Below are 23771 nucleotides of genomic sequence, written 5' to 3'. Positions count from 1 at the left end.
GCTTTGGAAAAATAAAATTTCCTCATAACTGTACAAGTCCTTTCAGCGTATTTTAGAAAGATATTTACATAGAGTCACCAGGAAAATAAACATCTAAGGTCATTTACATATTCAAACAATAAAATGATCGCACATATACCTTCTGAGAGTCTTATCACATAAAATTAAGATGTGACAATCTATAAAAACTATGAACAAACTATGTACATGGAAAATGCATGTGGGACTAAAGTAATTTACTTCCAACTTCTAGAGTTGGATTTTCGTGTAAAGGTCTTCAAGAGCAGCATACAAAGGCTCCGCAGCCTTTGGTTTATCCACCGTCCCAATCAAGATATCAGCTGCTGTAAGATAAGGGTCACCATAAAAGCGTAGATTTGCATCTATCCTTGTTGAGACAATATTCCCTTCCAGTGATACTCCCACAAACGCCCCTGTAACATCCAATAATAACCCAAAAGCTATCAAATTCCATGTTCATGGTAAAAAAGAACAAAATTTTGTATACTCTTCTAGTCTAGGGGGAAAAAATTGGCTAAAATAAATACAAAGTACAATTAACCATCCAAAGGCCAAAAGATGAAAGGTTCTGAAATGGAACATCAAAGAGTCGCATGTGTGAACCATGCATTAATGAAAATCCAAAAATCAGCTCAGGCCCTAGCCGTCTGACTATATTCTAAAAATCAGTTTCAATTGATGACATAATTAGTATGAATCAGTAAAAACGAATAATAATAACCACATGTGGCAATAACAGAAAATCAGAAATCAATCAGCATAACTCAGTTTCGATTGGTAATAATCAATCTTAGTCGATTTCATCAATTAAATCTAATCCAGCAAAAAATCAGTTCAGTAGAACATTAAGGTGAAGGAAACGACGGCTTAGTTATTTGGTCAACAGAAGAGAAAAGGATCTAGTGGAAGCATAAATAAAATTGGTGATTACTTAGTATCAAAGTCTTCAATAATGTTTCCTAGACGCATCATGAACTAGTGCTCTAGGATTTCCAGTTCGAACCAATACTTTAAGGTTTATATCATAAATTGATAAAATCATACCTTTGCTACAACTATAAGAGTAGCACATGCCAGATCCTCTATCCCCAGCTCGAAGATCTGCTTCAAGTACTCTTCCTACTGGACCGGCTGCAGCACTACAGCCAGCCCCGAGAGAAAAGTGCATGCGACTACAGAATGTCTTCACAGCTTTGTAATCATGAAGCACAATTATGAAATCTGTTAGCTCACCTCCAATCTGTTGACCAAATTAATAGTATTACAATCATTACCAATACAGAACTGGAATGACAGTAAAAATCACATATACTAGTATAAATTATAAAAAAATAATAATAATAATAAAAAAAAAAAAACACTGTATTATCATGATATCATTAGCCAAAAGTATAACATCTTTCTCATAAACAACTATGCCCAGCCTCAGCAGCATTACCAATTTTTCACAAATCACAGTAAACATTATTCAACCCGGAAGTCAAAACAATTTGGCATACAAGTTTGTCATGGAAATCAAACATAGGCATCAACTTGTGCAATTGATTTCTTACAAAGCAGCAAATGCTGAGATATGAACCTCATAATCGGAAGCAAAGTGGATAAACCTAATAAGTCAGATTCCTAGCAAAAGTGCAGGCATTTCAAGGTATTCTCCAAGACTCCAAGTAGCTAATCACGATTTTCCATTTACACAATCAGTTGTATATTTAATATCATAACTTTAAAACAGGACATTAAACAGAATTCACAGGCTTGCAAATCAAGCAGCTATGGAATTCAAGGATAATAGGATATATTATCCTCAAATACAGTCCTAAGATTTCCACACCTTCACTGAGATGTCTAGAGCCCTGAGAAGGCTGAGAGTGGTATAGTTACATGAAAATAAAACAAACACCAAGTGGTTCCTATTTTCTAATCACACATCATTCTGAGCAAACTTACATCAGAATAAGCATTAAATTTATCCAAAATATGACATTATGACAGCTACTCAAACCAAACAACAGCAATTACCCTTACCTGAACACCCCATCCCAGGCCAACTGAAGCAATTGCAGATGGAGCAGACCATGTTCCATCCATTCTTCGAGCAACTACTAGACCAGTGCCCATCTTATAAGCAACTACAGCACCCATTTTGGCAACAGTTAAAATTGCCAGGCCTTTAGCTCCTTTAAGAATTGCTGAAGGTATAGATCTCTCAGGATTCAATCTTGCAACCTGCACCACTCCGTATAATTCCAACAAAGTTAGATTATAACAGCATTGAATTGTTACATTATTTAATTCCTCTAAGAGGTTACTCAGTCCTCAAATTGTGGTAATTTGTAACAGCATTCTTACTTAAGAGGTTACTCAGTCCTCAAATTGTGGTAATTTGTAATTGTTTGGTTACTCTGAACATTCAATATAAGCTTTATCTTCTTCTCTAATACTGTTATTATTTTCAGCCTCGCATTATTCTGTGTTTGACCATCAAATTGTGAGGAAAAATCAACCCGATTCTAGCACACTCCGATTCTAGCACACTAGTTCCAGATCAGCATACCTATAAACAATACGCCAGAACTAATCCCTCAGTAGACACTTTTCACAGTTTCCACTTACCAGAAACAAGAAGCCAGTAAGCATCCAGCCGTTACCAAAGTCTTGCAAGGGGAAAGTTGAAAATAATGTAATACTCAACATCCCCAAACTAATTTTTTGCAGGATAAATTTGTTACAACATCTAATGTGTCAGCCACTTATTTTTTTACAGGATAACATATACAAGTACCTAGTTAGACAAATCTATCATACAGAAAACTAATACTCAATGTGTCAGCCACTTATTTTTTTACAGGATAACATATACAAGTACCTAGCTAGACAAATCTATCATACAGAAAACTAATACTCAAAGTCAACAGGTAAACACAATACACATCCCCAAACTATGAAAGCATGCTGTGGGGATGTAGTAACTGAAAAAAATGTAACTTTCATCAGGGTAAAAGCAATATACTTCCCCTAAAATATGAAAGAATGCAGTAGGAATCTAGTCACTGAAAAAAATGTGTATTATAAGACCATTTTTGTACCTGACTGTAACTCCTCAGTGTGACAGATGCTTTGTAAATCTCATGCTCCATCGATAGACCAACAGGAAGATTCAACCAACCTCTAGCACATGTCCAATCCGACACATCGTGCTTTGCGACCTGTACAGCATTGCTGATGGTGTTCACTAGTACCCCTTGCAAAGGATCTAGCCTGTCATAGCAGGCATCACAAACTCTCTGCGGGTTCCGTTCCCTAAATTTAACAGGAAGCAAGCACCTCCCTGTTGAGCATACCCGACAAAATATACCCCCACAAAAACGGCAGTGATGTCGTCCACGAGTAAGTGCAGTAAATGGAGCAGTACACTGCATGCAAACTGTAGTACAGCTATCTGGCAGCCACTCTGGAGGTTCAGCTTCTAAAACATTTTTATAAGCACTATAGTTGAACCCACTAGCCTCAAGAAGTGGTGGAGCACTGGGAATATAAACTGATGAATTCAAGACTGTATCACCATTCTTTCCAGATCCCAGGAAAGAAACATTAGAAGTGGGAAGCTGTTGGATGTTACCACCCTTGTTCCTTCCAGTTACAATAGCAATTATCCCAGCCAAAACATTTTTCAAGTTCACATCTGGATTTCTTTTAAATTGTGAGAAATTTGGAGGCTCCTCACTTGAATCGTAGTCCCCATCATTATAATCATCAGAGTCACCAATGTATGGATATAAAGCACCCTTCACAAACTGTGATCCTGAAGGACAGGTGTCATTTTCTGACATAGGCCACGCAGAATCAACATAGTCATCATCATCATAGTGAACTTTTTTCTCTTCTCTTCCCACATTATTCAGTGAAGCGTATGAAACACTTTTTCCAGACATCGCCATACACTATGCCCACATAAGGATTGATCAGACACACAAATAATAGGTGTTATAAACCTATAGCATAGAGAAAAACACCAAAAGCATTAAAAAAAATAGAAAAAAAATAAAGTACAAATCACGAGAGGCTTGCTTAGATTGAACTCTCAAAACCAGAACAAAGTAAGATAAGTGTTGCATTCTATTTCTCATCTATACACTATTCTAAAGTAGAGCCCACAAAATCAAGTTTTTCCTCCTAAATACATTAACTAATTTAAAATGAATGAATTATTGCATTTAATGTTATTATCAAGGACCTAATTGTAAACTCAATTATTAATATTCATCAAAAATAGTATACCCAATGCAAGCAGTTAATTCGTCAATAATGTCTTGGAAAATTTAAATATTTAAATGCATATTATATATTTAGTGTATATTAATTTTAAAAACCAACCATTGCCAAGGGATTATCTAGTTATAGGTATAAAGGAGAGAGAATGCAATGGACAATACCAGTTACTCAAAACTATATGGACTAGAGAATTGACCCGCTGAGGTTAAAAAGTCTATAAAGAGCATGATCAATGCAAGGCTTTCCCAACTCTTCCCTCTCCTTTTCTCATTCCTCCAGCTAATTCTCTCTTTCCTCCATCTCACTTTCCACCAGCTTTGCCCAACTATTTATTTGATTATTTCTCCTAATTTTACAAATACTCCCACCATATAATCTCTCTACTACCCAGCTATTGAATAATCGAAGGAAATCAAAACCCCAATTCAAAGAAACAAACAATTCAAAAACCCAATTGATTTAATGGTTTTACTTAATTACCCAACTCTCGCTTGCTAATTTATCATCTTCCATTTGCAAACGATGCTAACAAATTCAACAACTGATGTTCATTCACATTTAAATAATGTTAACTGAATCGGCAAGAAAAGGATTGCTCCACATACTGCTCTCAAGTCTCAAACTACAATATCTGTGATAAGCACAGTGTTTTTTAAAAAGGTCACGCCAAGTCTCTAACAACCCTAAACTTAAAAACCCTTTGGTTTCCTACGTTCACGTCAAACGAAACTGAATTTGATCACTTCATCAATAGTTCGGTTCACAGCTAGCTATTAATCCATTCTTACTACTCTAATTTTCTACCATATTCTACCCTAGAGAATCAAATTCCATTAACAAAAAACAATGCATCCCTTTTCCATGTAAACATACCACAAAATCAATACAGAATGCCAAATTCTCAGAAGAAAAAAAAAAAAAAATCATCTTTATGATCAATAATAGAAAACCGATTACATAGTTATGTCCTAACATTAATGAATATAAACAACAGCCCGCAATTAGCAAACAAATTTGATTCAATCATCAAATTATGCTCAAAAAATCACATAAATTCTTCTTGCTTTAGAATACCAACCTAACGCACAAGTAGCAAATTTCTAGCAACACAATCGCACATTATAATCTTTAATAAATTCAGTAATTATAACCAATTGCTCAATAATCCACCTTAGAAGAACCCTAAATTGACTATAAATAACAATTAAATCAACGAAAAACCCTAAAATAGTGAAATTGATATTCAATGATACAAAAATAAAATAAAAATCTTACCTCAGAATCTGCTTCAACGGAGGAGAGAAAGCTGAGAACACGTTTCAATGGAGGAGATGAAAAAGAGGAGGTTTGCGTAAAATTGATAAGGTCGAAAAAGGCAAAATATTGTATTGACGAGAAGAAGATTATTTTTTTGAAGGAAACAAAAGAGGAAGATTACAAGATCAATCAAACTAACACGCATACAGTGTAAACCATTAGATTTAGAAAATATCAACCGTCATGGTTTTTTTTTTTTATGTCACTTGAAATTTTTTTTATCTCTCTTAAAAAACAAAAAAAAAAAAAAACTTTTGAAGCATTTTATCACATTTATTAATTCAATTATTTTAATTTTTATATAAGGCCCCTATTGGAACAATTTTTTATTTTTTTATTTTTAAAAATTGTGTATACTTTCTTCATTTTAAAAAAAAAATGCATCACTTTATAAATTGCAGAATTCTAAGCAACTAGAGTGTACCCGTGCAAAATGCACGGGATATATAAGAAAAAATATATTTAAAATATGGAAAGTTGATCTTGATGTTATGACTTATACTTGGGCTGCAATGGTCGGTTTTTGACTGGTCGACTTTGTTGAACCCTGTTTAGCTTTGCTCTAGTGAGTATTAATAATCGTATTAACAATGTGCTGACACTTGTTCTGTCGTGCTGACACCTGCTCTACATATGATATTCCTTGCTTTGCTTAGAAGCTCAAAAAACAGTGTCTTACTCTTTTATGTCGGTGGTCACGCAATGTAGCTAGATATTATGGGGTTTACTTTGTCAAATTTATAGAGGTTACCCGTTTAGTGTTATAGGGGTTACTCGGTTAGTGTCATATGGGTTAGTGCATGTCTTGCTCTAAGAGTTATATACTTTAATCTATTGCAAATAGTTATTCAGTGAGGCCAGTTGCGCAAAAACGTGTTGTACTTTTTATTTTTTTTTATGATAAGAGAAGTGGAAATTGTTTAGAGGGTAGTGCCTAAGAAAATGCATATAATTAAAGGGTTGGGGATTTAGAGTACTATAGTCAATTGTTGATACAGGAACTGTATATTCGTGCTAATGTATGACATATATTATACTATGTACCAAAAAATACTCGTAAAACAAAGTGAAATGTTAGTACATACATATTGTTTTAAAAAAAGTGAAATGTTGGGGGTTTTGAGTGTTATAGTGAATTGTTGATAAAGGAACTGTATACTCGTGCTAATGTATGACATATATTATACTATGTACCAAAAAATACTCGTAAAACAAAGTGAAATGTTAGTACATATTGTTTTAAAAAAAGTGAAATGTTGGGGGTTTTGAGTGTTAAAGTGATTTTTGTTGATAAAGGAACTGTATACTCGTGCTAATGCATGTCATATATTATACTACGTAACAAAAAAAAAAAAAAAAAAAAGTTAAATGTTAGTAGTAGTTTCTTGAAAAAAAAAACAAAAGGAAATATTGGATGGATAGTTATTGTTTTTTTTTTTATTTTTTAAATGATAAAAAAAAAAAAAAAAAAAACATAAAGTTGTTGGATAGGTAGTTATTTTTATTTTTTTTAAAAAAAAAAATCTTAAATGCATGAGAGTTGAGCATTTGGGTTTTAGAGGATTTTGGTGAAAACTGTCTCTACAATTATAATATAGATTTTAAAAGATGAGATAGATGGAGAATTTAAAAAAAAAAAAAAAAGGACCTAAAAGAAATATAGATAGAGTTTATTAAATAAAAAAAAAGTTATGCAACTAATTTGAAATTTCCACTTTAGAAAAGTGATGCAATTAAAAAAAAACGAAGGAAGTGTATTAAGTTACGCCTTTTCTAGCTTTGGTTGCAATATCGTGGGCTTTCTTAATTGTCATAGGGACTTAATAGCAAATACAACGGGGCTTGCCCAGTTAATCTTCATGATTGACAAAATTTGTCAATCATAATCTCCACCTCAGCTTTTGTGACCCCCACTTGATGAATCAGCAAGATGAAACATCATTTTATTTGACGCGGTAACCGCAATTGGGTTAACCATTGAAAAGCTTCGTACTCTTTCTTGCTCCATTAAAGCTTCATCAACCTCCATTCCACCATTGAAGCTAGCTTCCCCATCTCCACAACCTTTGAAGCTTTCCCGACACCACCATTGATGATTCCCCAAAATCCACCAACCTTCCCCAATCTTAAACGAAAACCCTATGAATAAAGGGTGAAATTAATGGCATGGTCAACCCCTAAGGGTAGGGATGACCATGTCCTCCATTCAAGCTCTCTCCATTGAGCTTGATTTTCGAAGATGGGTCGTTAATGGTAGAAGTGAGGTCGTCGATGGCAAAGAGAGGAGATGAAATATACATGACGGTGGTTGTGATGATGGTTGTGGTTGTGATGGTGGTGGAGTGCTTTCACGTTTGACATCGATCGCCGATTGAGTGAGCTCTTCTCTTGGAAGTTACCTCCATTGTTGAGAGTTTGAGAAGAGTGAGGAGAGAGAAAGTTGATGGAAAATGTTATGTTAACGGCGTGAATTGTGTGACTGTGAGCTGGAGTAGTGATATGGCAAGAATGCCAACTGTCAATGGCAAATTTACCATACCATCCCTAATTTAATGATGGAAATCTCATTTACACCCTTATGATTGACAATTTTTGTTGATCATGAAGATCAACTAGTATTTCCCCAAATACAACTATCTCAATTTGATGTTGCTTCACGAATAAGTTTCAATTGTCGTCTGATATATGAATCGAAATTGCTTATCTTCAACACAATTAGTTTTTATCATCAAGATTCATTCGTTTCTGGGTGCTTACAACTATCTCAAATTCTCAATTTAATGTTGTTTTACAGATAAGTTCTACTTATCTTTTGATATTTGAGTCGAAACCTTGCGGACAATTGAGCACAATGGCTACTTCAGCATAATTAGTTTTGATGATTAGGATTCATTTGTTTGTGGATGCTTCTTCAATGGCCTTCCTTTTATCGATATGAGCAACAAACTTTTAATGATAGGTTAATTAAAGTCATAGACCAATAATCAAGATAATTATGAGTGATAATCACCAACATCCGACAAAAATGCAATATCATTTATGCAATCAAAGGTAAAAATTTTCTTAACTAAAGATAATACGAGTAAGTTTTTTATTCCGAATATAATTAATTTGACCGATTTATTATTGAGGAGAAAATACAAGTTTATCTTCATGATAAACAATTGGTGTTTATCTAAGGTTATATTGGCCTTTGCACCTTATAGGTTGAGAGTATTAATGTAATTTCCAAATAACCCCAAGCAGATTCGTTAACGTTGTTCGTTATCTCCTCCATTAACACCACCATTCTCTCTCCTCCATCACACAAATTTGATGAACTTCAATGGAGAATAGGCTAGCTACAATGGAAAATTGAAAGTAGATGACATACCCTACCCTTTTAGGGTTAACAATGCCCAATATTTCACCATGTTTTCACAGGGTTTTCGTTTCGCGACCTGCTCATTATTGTTAGTGCTGGTGTTAGCGAATTTGAAGGTGGTGCGTGGTCGATCCGTTCGCGTAGTTGTTGGTGGTGTTGTTTGAGATAGGATGAAGAAGAAAATGAAGCTGGTTAGAGGAGGAAGAAGGTGAACTGACGCCGGTAATATTGCATCTTTCATTACACGTGACCACATTGCAATTACATGATGTGTCACTTTTCGCCAAGTGTCGTGCCACATAGGATAGAGTTATATAGAATTCAATTTGTAGGATAAAAAAGTTAGTTTAGGATTTTATTTCAATCAAATTTGGATAGAATTTTAGGATAAAATTGTTAATTTAGAGTTTTATTTTGATAAAATACCAATATTTTTATCATAAAATTTTATTTTTTTAATATAATACAAATTAAATTATAATTTTATTGAAAAAATAATTAGATTATAACTTTCATAAATTATCATATAAATTTATTTTTTGTATCACAATATTTTTCTGGAGCGAAGGAATTAGTTCAAAATGTACCTCATCCATTGTTTATAATATATTCTAATCAATTAAAATAATATACTTCACAATCTAATATAATTTTATTACTGTGTGTAGACCTGTAAATCAGGTCGAGTTACCTATCATTTTAGGCAGGGTCATTATTTCAGGTTACGAGTCAAGAAATATTTTTCACCAATATTATTATTATTAGTCATTATTACATGTCTACAAGTTTAAATCCTCACAAAAACACATCAATTCTTAACTAATTTTGTATCAATAATATGTTTTAAAATTTGACATATAGATTAAAAATATATCTTAAAATTCATAAACAACCCGGACATCGCACGGGCACAAAACTAGTATATATATATATTTTTTTTTTTTTAGAAAAACAAAAAAATTTATTTCCAAGATAAAAAACTCTCCCCTAAAAAAAAATAAAATTACTCGTACCCAAAAACTCTTTAAAAAAAAAAAGGTGTGTGTTGAAGACTCGAAGTTGCTTCTCTTTATTACTCTCCCAGAAAACTCTGTATATCTCTGTTTCCTATTGAAGCGCACTCCACGATCGCCATTGAGGCGCCTTCTGATATTGCAATCCTCCATTGAAGCAGCTTCCGAGGTAAGTTGTTTCTTTTTGTAATAATCGAATATCAATTTCACAATCTAGGGTTAATCGTTGCACTAATTTAATTTAATTATCAGTATATTAAATTAGGGTTTGAAATATTTGAATTATTGGTTATGATTACTAACTAGCGATTATGTTGTTAGAGATGAAAATTTTGAACCTAATTTGATTCTTGATAATTGAATCAAATTCAAACATGCCTTTTCTTCCTAAAATTATGTGATGTAATAATTGAATTAAATTTTTAACCCTTTTGATGTTGGATTGAACTATGAAATTGGACCTCTTCTACTTCCTGATTGAGTGCTTATCTTATTAATTAGGGTTAAATTGAAAATATTGTTGAGTTTTTGCTTCGCTTTTGGTTGTTAGGATACCCGGGAAGTCAATCCTGGGAACTTTGGTGAAGCATGAGTAATTCCTTGAGTTTCGAACCGTTTAACAGGTGATTTATCATGTCTATGTAGAGAAGTTTTTCTAATTGGATGTTTTTTAAATGGTATAGTTTGCTTACTTAATCTTTGTACAGGTTGGTGAAGCTTACGGCCCGAGCATTTTATGATGACATCTCAACAAAAGGTGATAATCAACCCAAGACGAGCCGTAGTGATAATCGGGGGACGGCGGTGGTTATTCTTGATGCACTCACTAGGTATTTATGATATGTTCTTTCGAATAATTGTTATTAACTTTTTTATATATTCTTATTTGGGAAAACTTTGTTGTATAATTGTTTGTGTGAGTTCATAGATTTGTTGAGAGAGCTGCATTTGTGATCAATTCTAAACCCTAGCTAAAATGTGTTTACCTTGGCCAACTATGGATGTACACACGCAACATCACTTCTTTAGAATATACAGTCATTATAGCGGAAGGAAACACACAGATGAATGCTTACTACATATTGGATGGATAATTTGTTTTTCTGTTCCCTTTTTTCAATTGCCATTGTTACTGTCTCTCAAATGATTGATCTCTGGTTTTGATGTACGTTGCGCAATTCTAGGCGTCAGTGGGTGAGAGAGGAAGATCTTGCAAAAGATTTAAAACTTCATTTGAAGCAACTTCGTCGAACATTGCGGTTCTTCGAGGAAGAAAAGCTGGTTATGCGTGATCATAGAAAAGAGGTTACATTTGCTTCTATTTAACATACAAAACTATGTTATTGGCCTTTTTGAACCATTTGCCTGTGGCCTTGTTCAAATATATATTTCATATAAATTGTTGATCTCATATTCTTGTCAGAGGCCTGTAGCTTATTGACTGTTGCCATTTACGTGTGTAACTGTACCAATATCTCCTATATGGAATTTTGTGCCAATTAAGTAATTTCTTTGGTACCATAAATTCTTATTCTTGGGCAACACTCCTACTCCCATTTCTACCTCTTCCGCCTTCTCTATCTAAATTAGGTTGAAAAGATTCAGAACATGAGTGTTTTCATCGCTCTATTAGAAATTGTATCTTTAATACGGTGGTTGGTTGTTTTATTTTATTTTTTTAAAATTTTGCTTCATCATTTGGTTGGATTTGGAGGGGTGTGGGGGTGGGGTGAGGTGAATTATCGTGTAAGGATGTAGAATCCCATTCCCCTCCTGTCAACAAGTCTTTAGAAAATTAAATTTCTTTAAAGAAATTGGTGACTTTTGCTGTTGGTCTTTTACTCTTTTATCCGGGAAATTCCGTGTTCAGTGTTAACTGTCCTGCCCCATTTTCTGGTAAGTAAATACATTGTCAAGCATTATTATTTTAAATCATTCGTCATGAATCATGGGAAACATCCAAATTCGATGATTTTGGAGATGGGATTTTATGACTGTAAATTTAATTAGGAAGGAACTACTTGAGAGAGAACACTTTACACAGAAGCAGAATGCATTTGGAGGATGATGGTGATGGTGGTTTTAGGGGGGCAGTGTTTTTTCACATGCTTGTGTATTGTCAATACGGGCTTACAATTAACTAATGCTAACTTGATACAGTAGGGTTACCTGGTGGTTCTTGGTACTGATTTCATCTTTATATATATATATGAGACTTTTCCCTCATCTTAGGATTCTCTCATGATTGTAATACATATTTCTTTTAGTTATACTGATGTACCTAAAGGGCTGATAAGTTTAGGCTGTAAAACAAACTTCTTGTTGCCTGATACAATATATTGTATTTTTAGGTTGCAATTCCCAGTTAGAACAATACTTGATGGTGTGTAGAAGGAAGTTGTTCTGAGATACCGTGACATAGTTATTTTTAAGCAGATTGAAAATAAACTTCATTCTCTTAGTGGATTCTGTGGTTGTAAAGTGCTGTTATGTTGGTTTTCTTTATTTTTTTTTTTCTTCTTGTTGCTTCCAGATTTCCAATATATACAGCAAATCTTGCATTTAGAAGCTTTGGCTTTCGGAAAACATGTCTGTTTTTCTCATGTGCACTTAATAACCTGCAGACAGCAAAAGCGGTAAAATTGCATAATGCAGCACTTTCAGCCACAGTTAATCACCATCATGGAAGAGAGGGTGAAGACAAGATTAAGCTGCACACTCACTCATACTGTTGTTTAGATTATGCACAGGTTGGTTATCATTGATGTCCGTGATTCTCTTGTTATATATTAATGGATTTTTGTATATGTTCTTTCCTTAGCAATGAAGTTCTGTTGCTATCATAGTAAGCTACATTTTGTATGCTGGTGGTGTTGTCTCATTATATGCCTCGAATTCATTGTTGTTACCACCTTGCCATGTTAATTTTTAGTTTCAAACTTAAGTTGCTTGTGAGTTGCCTATTATGTGTGGAGTGAAATTATTGATTTATATGAAAATATTAGAGGATTTTTCAAAGGCTGAAAATCTGTAATTTCTTGCAGATTTATGATGTTGTGAGGTACAGAATGCATCGTATGAAGAAAAAATTGAAGGACGAATTGGATAGCAAGAACACAATCCAGGAATATATATGTCCCACCTGTAATAAAAGGTTGGAGTCACTGTTTTCTTTAGCTTAAAAACTTTAATGTATTCCAGCATTTATGGAAACTAAAGATTCCTGATGTTGTATGGCTAGATATACGGCTCTTGATGCAGCAAGGCTTATTTCTGAAGATGGTGAAAGTTTTCTTTGTGAAAGTTGTCAAGGGGAACTTGTTGCAGAAAGTGACAAGTTAGCTGCTCAGGAAGTAGGAGATGCTGATGAAAATGTGAGGCGGCGCCGCCGTGAAAAGCTGAAAGAGATGCTTCAGAAAATGGAGGTTTGTGAGTTATTAAGCAGCTTTTAAGTGGCTTTTAGTGCCACATTTAGTTTATTTTGCTGGTCACTGTGTGTGAATATTATCTTTCATGTTCAATTGAACTGAATAAAGTATTGTTTAGAGTGATATCTTGAAATATTAAATGTATCAATTACATGTAATGAAATGGTCACTTTTATGTTGTCAGGTTTTCTTTCTAGATTTTTGCATGTACAGCATCCTTATTTAGTGCCTTCCTTTTTGTAAACTTTTATGTTGATGTTTGAGAAGTCTGACTACCTATTCTGATATTGTTGCTCTTTTTATTACAGTAATTTCTCTTTTTATTGGTGGTAACGATTAGTATCTTTCCTGAGTTGCCCTAGGGATCTCTAGGATCATTGCTGTTTCTATTTACTTCTGCTTTGCTATTTACACTTTTTTTTTTCCTTATCTTTGTAAGAGCAGTTCTTCATTGTTATACATGTATATGCTTTATATAAGTAGTCCTGCAGTTACAATATTTCTATGTTTTCTTGAGGATAACATAAGGTAATCAAATTTCAGGAGCAACTCAAGCCGTTAGTTGAGCAACTCAATAGAGTCAAAGATCTAGCAGTTCCCGATTTTGGAACTCTACAGGCCTGGGAAGTAAGGGCTAGTGCTGCTGCTCGTGCAGCTGGTGGGGATAATCCCAATGATCCCTCTAGGTCATATCAAGGTGGAACACCAATGCCTTTTCTTGGTGACCCTAAGGTGAGGTACTTCTATCTTTAACAGTAACTGTGTTTGTTTGCGTGCATGTACAGCTCCTGTTTTTAGTGCTGCTAGTTGCCTACTTTTCTGTGGCAAGTGTTGTCAACAGCTACCAGTTACCAATCTTTTTTGGCCCTCCCTCAAACCTTTTTTTTGTTGGGGGTTGGGGTACGGGGAATTGAGAGACTTGATTTATGAGGATGTCATTACATCTCACATGTCAGCTGTTAAAGAGGGGCTGACATCATGCATCTCATTATGGTGGGTTGATGTTTAAGTTGACGTTGTGTTTCCAGATTCATGTTGCAATCAGTGGTGTGGAAGATAAGGAAGACCCTAAATCTGGTACTGGAAATGCACCCATGAAAGTTCTGCCTCCTTGGATGATCAGACAAGGTATGAAATTAACTAAGGAACAACGTGGTGAGGGGGAAGAGGAACCGAAGCCTGATGTCACTTCAGAGCCCTCTGATTTATCAGATGACAAAAAGTCAACTGTTGTCAAGGATGAAAAAACCATCCAGGTTTGTCTTTTATAGTTTACAATTTGATTAAAAGATTGTTAAGTGATACAAGCCTTATGATAATTGCTGTACTTATTGGCTTGGCCGGAAACTTTTGTAGGATGAGTATTTTAAAGCATATTATGCCGCTATCTTGGAACGACAACGGGAACAAGATGCCAAGGGGCAGCAGGATGTATCTAATGGAGATGTTACAGGTCAAAGTACATCTTCAGATCGTCAAGTTGGCATGAAATCAAAACGTGAGGACGAAAGCGAAGATGAGGATGTGTGGGAAGAAGCTACTCCTTCAGGTAAATGTCTCTTTTTTATAGTCTCTAAGTAGTTGCATTGAGCTCTGCTTACCTTGGTAGCTATGGTGTAGTATTGCATTCGTCGATTGATTAATGTTAATTGATTAGCAGGGAACACAGGAGAAAGCTTTACAGTCGACTTGAACGTTCAAGCTGAACCTCTACCAGAGGAAGAGGATAACGATGATGATGATGTTGAATGGGAAGATGGTTGATTCTTGGATTCGTGAAACCCAATTGTTGGAGAATGGTGATTGTACGATGACGATGATGTTGGATGTGAAGATAGTTGATTCTTGAATTCGTGAAATCCAATTTGATATTGGAGTTTTGTTAGAGAATGGTGATTGTTATTGTAGTGAAAACTAGCTGCAAACACTCCATGCACTGTTATAAGTCCCAAGTTCTTAACATTAAAAATTGCTTATTACGGAGTATTATTATTATTACTCTACCTATATTCTATATCCAAATGTTTGTGCCATGTATCATTACATTTTCTGTAATATTGTAATTAAATTATGTCAGGCTACGTATTATATAAACAAGCTTTCACATCACTGTTTTGAAGTATAGAAAGATCATCAAAATGTAGAATTAGATTTCATTTCTATTACAATCTCTTAAGATTTCAAATAGGAAGAACAAAAAAAATGGAGGGATTATTTTTATAACTCCATCTTATTTTTAGATACATTTCTTTCTACTATGTATTACTTTCCTTTCTACTTAATAAACGCACTATATTTCTATAACGTCAAACGAGTTTTCTATTTATTTATTTATTTATTTATTTTTTTAATTTATTTTTTTTTCTCATTCCTCTTTAAAAATTGTCTAAGACTTCCACCCACCCTATTGGACTCCCGGAGGATATTATGCTGCATGGTAAACATTTTGACAATTTTTATTTTAGAGCGAAAAAAAGTCAAAAAATTCCAAAATTGAAGGCTAAGATCCATGTTTTTAGAGAAATTTTAGAGGTTTCGAGGCCCGGTGTCGAAAAGCCTTAAAATTTTAGGGGATACATCTCGGGGTCATATAATGTCGTTTGGAACCATTTATGATCATTATATGTTGTCATAAATGTTAGTGGTAGGCTTGATTTAATGAAATCAGTGCAAATTGTAAACCGGTAAATTGACCGTTTAAAGGCAAATTGGATAGATACACCCACCCAATTGTACTCCCGAAAGGTATTAGGGACCATGGTAAAGATTTTGGCATTTTTATTTCCGGGCGAAAAAAGTCAAAAAAATTCCAAAATTGAAAACTTATATCCAAGCTTTTTGAGAATTTTTGAGGTTGGGTACGGTGTCGAAAAACCCCTTGAGATATTAGAGAATACATCTTGGGGTCATATTATGCCGTTTGGAACCATATATGATCATTATATGTTGTCATAAAATGTTCGTGGTAGACTTGAGTTAATGAAATCGGTGCAAGTTATAAACCGATAAATAGGCCGTTTAAAGGCAAATTAGATGGTTCCACCCACCCAATTGGACTCCCGAAGGGTATTAGGGAACATGGTAAACATTTCGGCAATTATTATTTTCGGGCAAAAAAAAGTCTAAAATTTTCAAAATAGAAGGCTAATATCCACGCTTTTTGAAAAATATTGAAGGTTTCGAGCCCGGTGTCGAAAAGTTTTGAAATTCTATGGGATACATCTCGGGGTCATATAATGCCGTTTGGAACCATATATGATCATTATTTGTTGTCATAAATGTTCATTATATGCTTGAATTAATGAAATCGATGCAAGTTGTAAACCGGAAAATTAGTCGTTTAAAGGCAAATTGGATGGTTCCACCCACCCAATTGGACTCCTGGAGAGTATTAGGGTCCACGGTAAACATTTTGGCAATTTTTATTTCCGGGCGAAAAAAAATCAAAAAAATTCAAAATTGAAGGCTAATATCCACGCTTTTTGAGAAATTTTAGAGGTTTCTAGGCCCGGGTCGAAAAGTCTTGAAATTTTAGGGGATACTTCTCGGGGTCATATAATACTGTTTGAAACCATATATGATCATTATTTATTGTCATAAATGTTCGTGGTAGGCTTGAATTAATGAAATCGGTGCAAGTTGTACACCGGTAAATTGGTCGTTTAAAGGCAAATTGGATGAATTCCACCCACCAATGGGACTCCCGCACGGTATTAGAAACCATGCTAAACATTTCGACAATTTTTATTTTCGGGCAAAAAAAAGTCTAAAATTTCAAAATTGAAGGCTAATATCCACGCTTTTTGAGAAATTTTGGAGGATTCGGGGCCCGGTGTTGAAAAGTATTGAAATTCTAGGGGATACATCTCGGGGTCAATTATTGCTGTTTGGAACCAAATATATATAATCATTATTGGTTGTCATAAATGTTCGAGGTAAGCTTGAGTTAATGAAATCGGTGCAAGTTAAATACCGGTAAATAGGCCGTTTAAAGGCAAATTAGATGGTTCCACCCACCCAATTGGACTCCCAAAGGGTATTAGGGACCATAGTAAACATTTCGGAAATTATTATTTTTGGGCGAAAAAAAGTCTAAAAATTTCAAAATTGAAGGCTAATATCCACGTTTTTTGAGAAATATTGGAGGTTTCTGGGCCCGGTGTCGAAAAGTCATGAAATTTTAGGAGATACATTTCGGGGTCATATAATGTTGTTTGGAACCATATATGATCATTATTTGTTGTCATAAATGTTCATGGTAGGCTTGAGTTAATGAAATCGGTGCAAGTTGTAAACCGGTAAATTGGTCATTTAAAGGCAAATTGGATGGTTTCATCGACCCAATGGGACTCCCGAACGGTATTAGGGACCATTGTAAACATTTCAGCAATTTTTCCCCGGGCGAAAAAAAAGTCAAAATTTCAAAATTGAAGGCTAATATGCACGTTTTTTGAGAATTTTTTATGATTCGGGACCCGGTGTCGAAAAGTATTGAAATTCCAGGGGATAAATTTTGGGGTCATTTACTGCCGTTTGGAACCATATATGATCATTATTTGTTGTCATAAATGTTCGTGGTGGGCTTGAGTTAATGAAATCGGTGCAAGTTATAAACCGGTAAATAGGTCGTTTGAAGGCAAATTGGATGGTTCCACACACCCAATTGGACTCCTGAAGGGTATTAGGGACCATGGTAAACATTTCGACAATTATAATTTCCAGGCAAAAAATATTGAAAATTCCAAAAGGGCTAATATCCACGCTTATTGAGAAATTTTAAAGGTTTTGGTGCCTGGTATTGAAAAGCCTTGAGATTTATTATTCTAAGGAATAAATCTCGAGGTCATATAATGTTGTTGGAACCATATATGATCACTATTTGTTGTCATAAATGTTCGTGGTAGGTTTGAGTTAATGAAATCGGTGCAAGTTGTAAACCGGTAAATAGGTCGTTTAAAGGCAAATTGGATGGTTCCACCCACCCAATTGAACTAATGAAGTGTTTTAGGGACCATGGTAAACAGTCCGACATTTTTTATTTTGTGGCGAAAAAAAGTTAAAGATTTCCAAAATTAAAGGCTAATGTTCACGCTTTTTTAGAAATTTTGGAGGTTTCGGGGCCCGGTATCGAAAAGATTTGAGATTCTAGGGAATACATCTCGGGGTCTTATAATGCCTTTTGGAACTATATATGATCATTATATGTTGTCATAAATGTTCGCGGTAGGCTTGAGTTAGTGAAATCGCTACAAGTTGTAAATCGGTAAATTGGTTTTAAAGGCAAATTGGATGGTTAACTCACCCAATTGGACTCCCGCAGCGTATTAGTGACCATGGTAAACATTTCGGCAATTTTTATTTTCGGGCGAAAAAAAAGTTAAAAAATTCCAAAATTGAAGTCCAATATCTACACTTTTTGAGAAATTTTGTAAGTTTTGGGGCCCTGTGTAGAAAAGTTTTGAAATTCTATGGGAGACATCTCGGGGTCATATAATGTCGTTTGGAATAATATATGATCATTATTTGTTGTCATAAATGTTCGTGGTAGGTGATGTGTGTCATAAATGACACCCATTTGATGAGCTTTTAGGTTGTTTTTTTTTCCTCTTTTCATAGCTTTCATGCTTAATAAATGCCTAGTTTTATTGTACAAGGTCTTAGTTTTACCTTTCCTCTTTTATTTTGTAGCCTTTGTGCATTTTGTTGGTTTTTCTACTCTTTTCTCCTTCATTTGCTCTATTTCGTGGTTGTAGGTATTGTACGAGGACCGGAGCTTGATATTGGTGATTTACTAAGGTGGAAGATGCTTTTGGAGCAAGCTCATGGCAGAGCAATAGGAAAGCTCAAGATGCAAGGAAGTGGGTTTTCCAAGTTCTAGCTCTTGCGCTCTCAAGCCGTGCTCTTATGAAGATGGGGTGTTGAACCCACTATCAAGTGTTTTTTGGGACTGCCACTCTTAGTGTTCATCGTCATCATATTGCGCGTTCACTCGAAGACCTTAGCGAACGCACGAAACCGCGAGAAGATCGAAGAAACCCAGGAGAATGAGGGCGCATAGCCCACGGGCGCGGGCGCGCAACCCTGCTGCGCGGGGGCGCCTCCCTGGGTATTCGCCTTGCTCGGTTTTTGTTCGTACCTCCTATATATATCTTTGTAACTCGATTTTTGGGGCAAGTATTAGAGCAAGTTTCATTTTAGATTTAGACCATAATTTTAGCTTTGTTGAGAGCTTCTCTCTCTAGTTTTTAGGGTTAGTTTAGGAGTAGATTTTAGAGAGAGAAAGTGAGGAATTTCAATGGTGATTGAGAGATTGAAGATTCAATGGTGACAATTGTGTTGAAGATCTTCTCTATTATCGATGAACATTCTTAACTCTATCTCATTTTTATTGCTTTGTTTGATTTCATATTTGTTTGGTTTGATTGTGATGTTTAATTGTTGATTAGTGTAATTGTTCTCCATATTTTGTTGATTCTTGATTTCTTTAGTTGTTTGTTGATTAGATGATGATGTTTGAGTAGTTGTTTGGCTAGGGATTGGGTGAAACTTGTATGATTGATTGATTATGCTTAATTTGGGGATTGTGTTGATTAATTGTTGAGATTAAAGTGATTGTTGGAAGTTTGCATGTGTGTAATTCGATTAGGCCTTGAGAATTATGCTAGATTGCATTGTAGTTTCTAATGATACGGACCATTGATTAAGGAATTGCAATTGTCGATTGAGCTTGATTAGTGATGCTCCTAGTTAGAGTCTCTCGTAGTTGGCGCTAGTTTGACCTCTAGGAAATAGCTTGTTGACTCTTTTGATTGAGCTTGCCATTAGTCTTCACAACCATTGATTTGCATATTGTTCCCGAGTTGCTACAATTGTCATGATTACTTGTTGATCCCCGTTCCTAGTGCTTTATTTGTTTGGTTCTTCGTTTTGTTAGTTGGTTAGTGTTTACCTTTAATCCTTAGACTTCGACCTAGCTTAGGCGCATAATTGAGAGCGCTTAAACATTATCGTTCCTTTAGGTTCGACCCTTGACTTGCCTCTATACTAGTATTCAGGTTGGTTAAGTGTTTATAAATTTAGTTAGACCGAGGGAGGATTAGTTTCAACGACCTAGTTCCACCCCTTGTCAGTAGGCTTGAGTTAATGAAATCGGTGCAAGTTGTTAACCGGTAAATTGGTCGTTTAAAGGAAAATTGGATGGTTCCACCCACCCAATGAGACTCCCGGACGGTATTAGGGACCATGGTAAACATTTTGGCAACTTTTATTTTCGGGAGAAAAAAAAAATCAAAAATTTCAAAATTGAAGGCTAATATCCACGTTTTTTGAGAAATTTTTTAGGATACCGGTCCAGTGTCGAAAAGTATTGAAATTCTAGGGGATACATCTCGGGGTCATTTAGTGTCGTTTGGAACCATACATAATCATTATTTCTTGTCATAAACGTTCTTGGTAGGCTTGAATTAATGAAATCGGTGCAAGTTATAAACCGGTAATATAGGCCGTTTAAAGGCAAATTGGATGGTTCCACCCACCCAATTGGACTCGACTCATGAAGGGTATTAGGGATCATGGTAAACATTTCGACAATCATTATTTCCGGGCGAAAAAAAATCAAAAAAATTCAAAATTGAAGGCTAATATCCACGCTTTTTGAGAAATTTTATATTAGAGGTTTCTAGGCCGGGGTCGAAAAGTCTTGAAATTTTAGGGGATACTTCTCGGGGTCATATAATGCCGTTTGAACCATATGTGATTATTATTTATTGTCATAAATGTTCGTGGTAGGCTCTAGTTAATGAAATCGATGCAAGTTATAAACCGCTAAATAGGTTGTTTAAAGGCAAATTGGATGGTTCCACCCACCAAATTGGACTCCCGATGGGTATTAGGGACCCTGGTAAACATTTCGGCAATTATTATTTTCGGGCGAAAAAAAGACTAAAAATTTCAAAAGTGAAGGCTAATATCCATGCTTTTTGAGAAATTTTGGAGATTTCTGGGCTTGGTACCGAAAAGTCTTGAAATTTTAGGGGATACATCTCGGGGTCATATAATGTTGTTTGGAACCATATATGATCATTATTTGTTGTCATAAATGTTCGTGGTACGCTTGAGTTAATGAAATCGGTGAAAGTTGTAAACTGGTAAATCGGTTGTTTAAAGGCAAATTGAATGGTTCCACCCACCCAATGGGACTTCCGGACGGTATTAGGGACCATGGTAACATTTCGGTGATTTTTATTTTTGGGCGAAAAAAAAGTCAAAATTTTCAAATTTGAAGGCTAATATCCACGCTTTTTGAGAAATTTTTGAGGATTCAGGGTTCGGTGTCGAAAAATATTGAAATTGTAGGGGATACATATCGGGGCCATTTAGTGTCGTTTGAAACCATATATGATCATTATTTGTTGTCATAAATGTTCGTTGTAGGCTTGAGTTAATGAAATCGGTGCAAGTTATAAACCGATAAATAAGCCGTTTAAATGCAAATTGGATGGTACCACCCACCCAATTGGACTCCCAAAGAGTATTACGGACCATGGTAAACATTTCGGCAATTATTATTTCTGGGCGAAAAAAAGTGTGAAAATTCCAAAATTAAAGGCTAATATCCACGCTTATTGAGAAATTTTAAAGGTTTCGAGCCCGGTATCGAAAAGCCTTGAGGTTCTAAGGAATAAGTCTCGGGGTCATATAATGTCGTTTGGAACCCTATATGATCACTATTTGTTGTCATATGTTTGTGGTAGGTTGGAGTTAATGAAATCGGTGCAAGTTGTAAACCGGTAAATTGGACGTTTAAAGGCAAATTAGATGGTTCCGCCCACCCAATTGGACTACTGGAGGGTATTAGGGACCATGGTAAACATTTCGGAAATTTTTATTTTCTGGCGAAAAAAGTGAAAGATTTCCAAAATTAAAGGCTAATTGTAATCCCCCGTATTTTTAAATATTTTATAAATGAAATTTTATTTTATTTATAATATTTATTTGTACTTTTCCGGAATTTAATTACAAAAGTTTCAAATTATTAATATTGGTCAAAAATTATTTTAGCACAAACTATTTTATGAACCTATGTTTTACAATTCATGATCATACAAACAAAGCCTAGTCCATTTCATTTACCTAATTGGCCCAATAATTTTGTGAGGCCCAATCTTCTTACTTACCCTACAACATTATCTCCTATAAATACCCCATTAATCCCCAAAAATTTTCCACACCAAAAGGTTAGTCTTATTTTCTCTCTCCTTTGTTTTATTAATTTGTATAATTATAATTATTGATTTATGGATTTTGATTTTATTGTTTGAAAGTAATTTAATTAGTATCAAGTTGTATTTTGATGACTAAACTTTATAATTTCAGATTTTATAAGTATCATAATTTTCAAATTTTGTAAATTTTATAACCTAGGGTTTTTAATTATTGAAAATCATGATTTTAGGGTTTTTATGAACACTTGATTTAGGGCTTTTATAGTAATGATGTTTTGAAATTTTGGTGATTATAACTAATGATTAGTTTAACTTAATTCCAGATTATTTTGAACATGTAAATTCGTGTTTTAGTTTTTAGATTTTCGTTCGTTAATATTAATCCCGTTTTAATCCCGATCAGATTCTGAACTCATCCGATTTTGATGAAAAAATAGTGTTTTCCATGTGGAAAAAACGTTTTAAAAAAGACTCACTACCTTTGGTATTGAGCACCACCCTCTCGTGGCCAAATTCAGCCTTTAAATATGATTTTCGGGCAGTTTTTGATTTTAACGAAGTTTTTTTTTTTTTACTTAAAATATTATCCTTGAGTTTGATTAATAAAATTAATTATGTTTAAAGTTAATTAAACATAAATATATATTTTTATTGAAGTTTTAAGTGTTGGAAATAGTTTCTAAGTACTACTTTTAATGTTTTATAAAGAGGGTTTAATCACCCATTAAAAAGGGAGATTTTTAGGGGTTTTTATATAATTTTCAGATTTTTATTAGACTTTGAACTTGCTGTAATTTCATGTATAAGAGTGTATTTTAAGGTTTTTATGAAGAAAATTTAAAGAACTATATATAAGCCTTTAATTTTAACTAAAGGGAAGGTTTTAAAGTGTTGTTTGATTTGGATTTTGAAGGTTTTAAAGTAAGTTAGTATTGCTGTAAATTTGATTGATTAGGTATTGATTGAGATGTTATTATTTGGCTTAGGAGAGGAGTTTATTGAAGGTGATTTCTAGTTAGTAAAGTGGCATACCAATTTGTTTGCTCAAGGTACGTACAAGTTACGAAACCTTTCTTTTAGGTGCATGTTTAAGGACGACGGATCGAGAACTTAGTATCATGTATAGGGATGA

General features: G+C 34.5%; 2 protein-coding genes across 3 annotated transcripts; one reads left to right on the top strand and one right to left on the bottom strand.

The window, feature by feature from the left end:
• Window positions 1–2: 2 nt before the first annotated feature.
• On the bottom strand, window positions 3–5719 carry LOC145642262 (uncharacterized). Its single transcript, XM_081693382.1, has 5 exons — window positions 5569–5719; window positions 3108–3962; window positions 2047–2247; window positions 1066–1261; window positions 3–434 (listed from the first exon to the last, which is right to left on the bottom strand). The coding sequence occupies exons 2-5, from the start codon at window positions 3957–3959 to the stop codon at window positions 250–252; spliced, it is 1434 nt and encodes a 477-aa protein (XP_081549508.1). The 5' UTR covers window positions 3960–3962; window positions 5569–5719; the 3' UTR covers window positions 3–249.
• Window positions 5720–10002: 4283 nt separating this feature from the next.
• LOC145642261 (uncharacterized) lies at window positions 10003–15455 on the top strand. Of its 2 annotated transcripts, none has more exons than XM_081693381.1 (11): window positions 10003–10156; window positions 10538–10610; window positions 10695–10817; window positions 11172–11292; window positions 12612–12737; window positions 13032–13141; window positions 13229–13412; window positions 13959–14147; window positions 14444–14671; window positions 14772–14964; window positions 15076–15455. In XM_081693381.1, exons 2-11 carry the CDS (start codon window positions 10576–10578, stop codon window positions 15177–15179), a joined length of 1413 nt encoding a protein of 470 aa, XP_081549507.1. In that variant the 5' UTR covers window positions 10003–10156; window positions 10538–10575; the 3' UTR covers window positions 15180–15455. The 2 variants fall into 2 exon arrangements, with proteins under 2 accessions (XP_081549507.1, XP_081549506.1); XM_081693380.1 differs by having other exon boundaries at window positions 15073–15455.
• Window positions 15456–23771: the final 8316 nt, after the last annotated feature.

Source organism: Chenopodium album, chromosome 8 (assembly GCF_948465745.1).
Source record: "Chenopodium album chromosome 8, dcCheAlbu1.1, whole genome shotgun sequence".
NCBI classification, from domain to species: Eukaryota; Viridiplantae; Streptophyta; class Magnoliopsida; order Caryophyllales; family Amaranthaceae; genus Chenopodium; species Chenopodium album.
The sequence above is the reverse complement of the archived record's forward strand: the minus strand, read 5'-3'. Positions and strand labels throughout refer to the sequence as shown.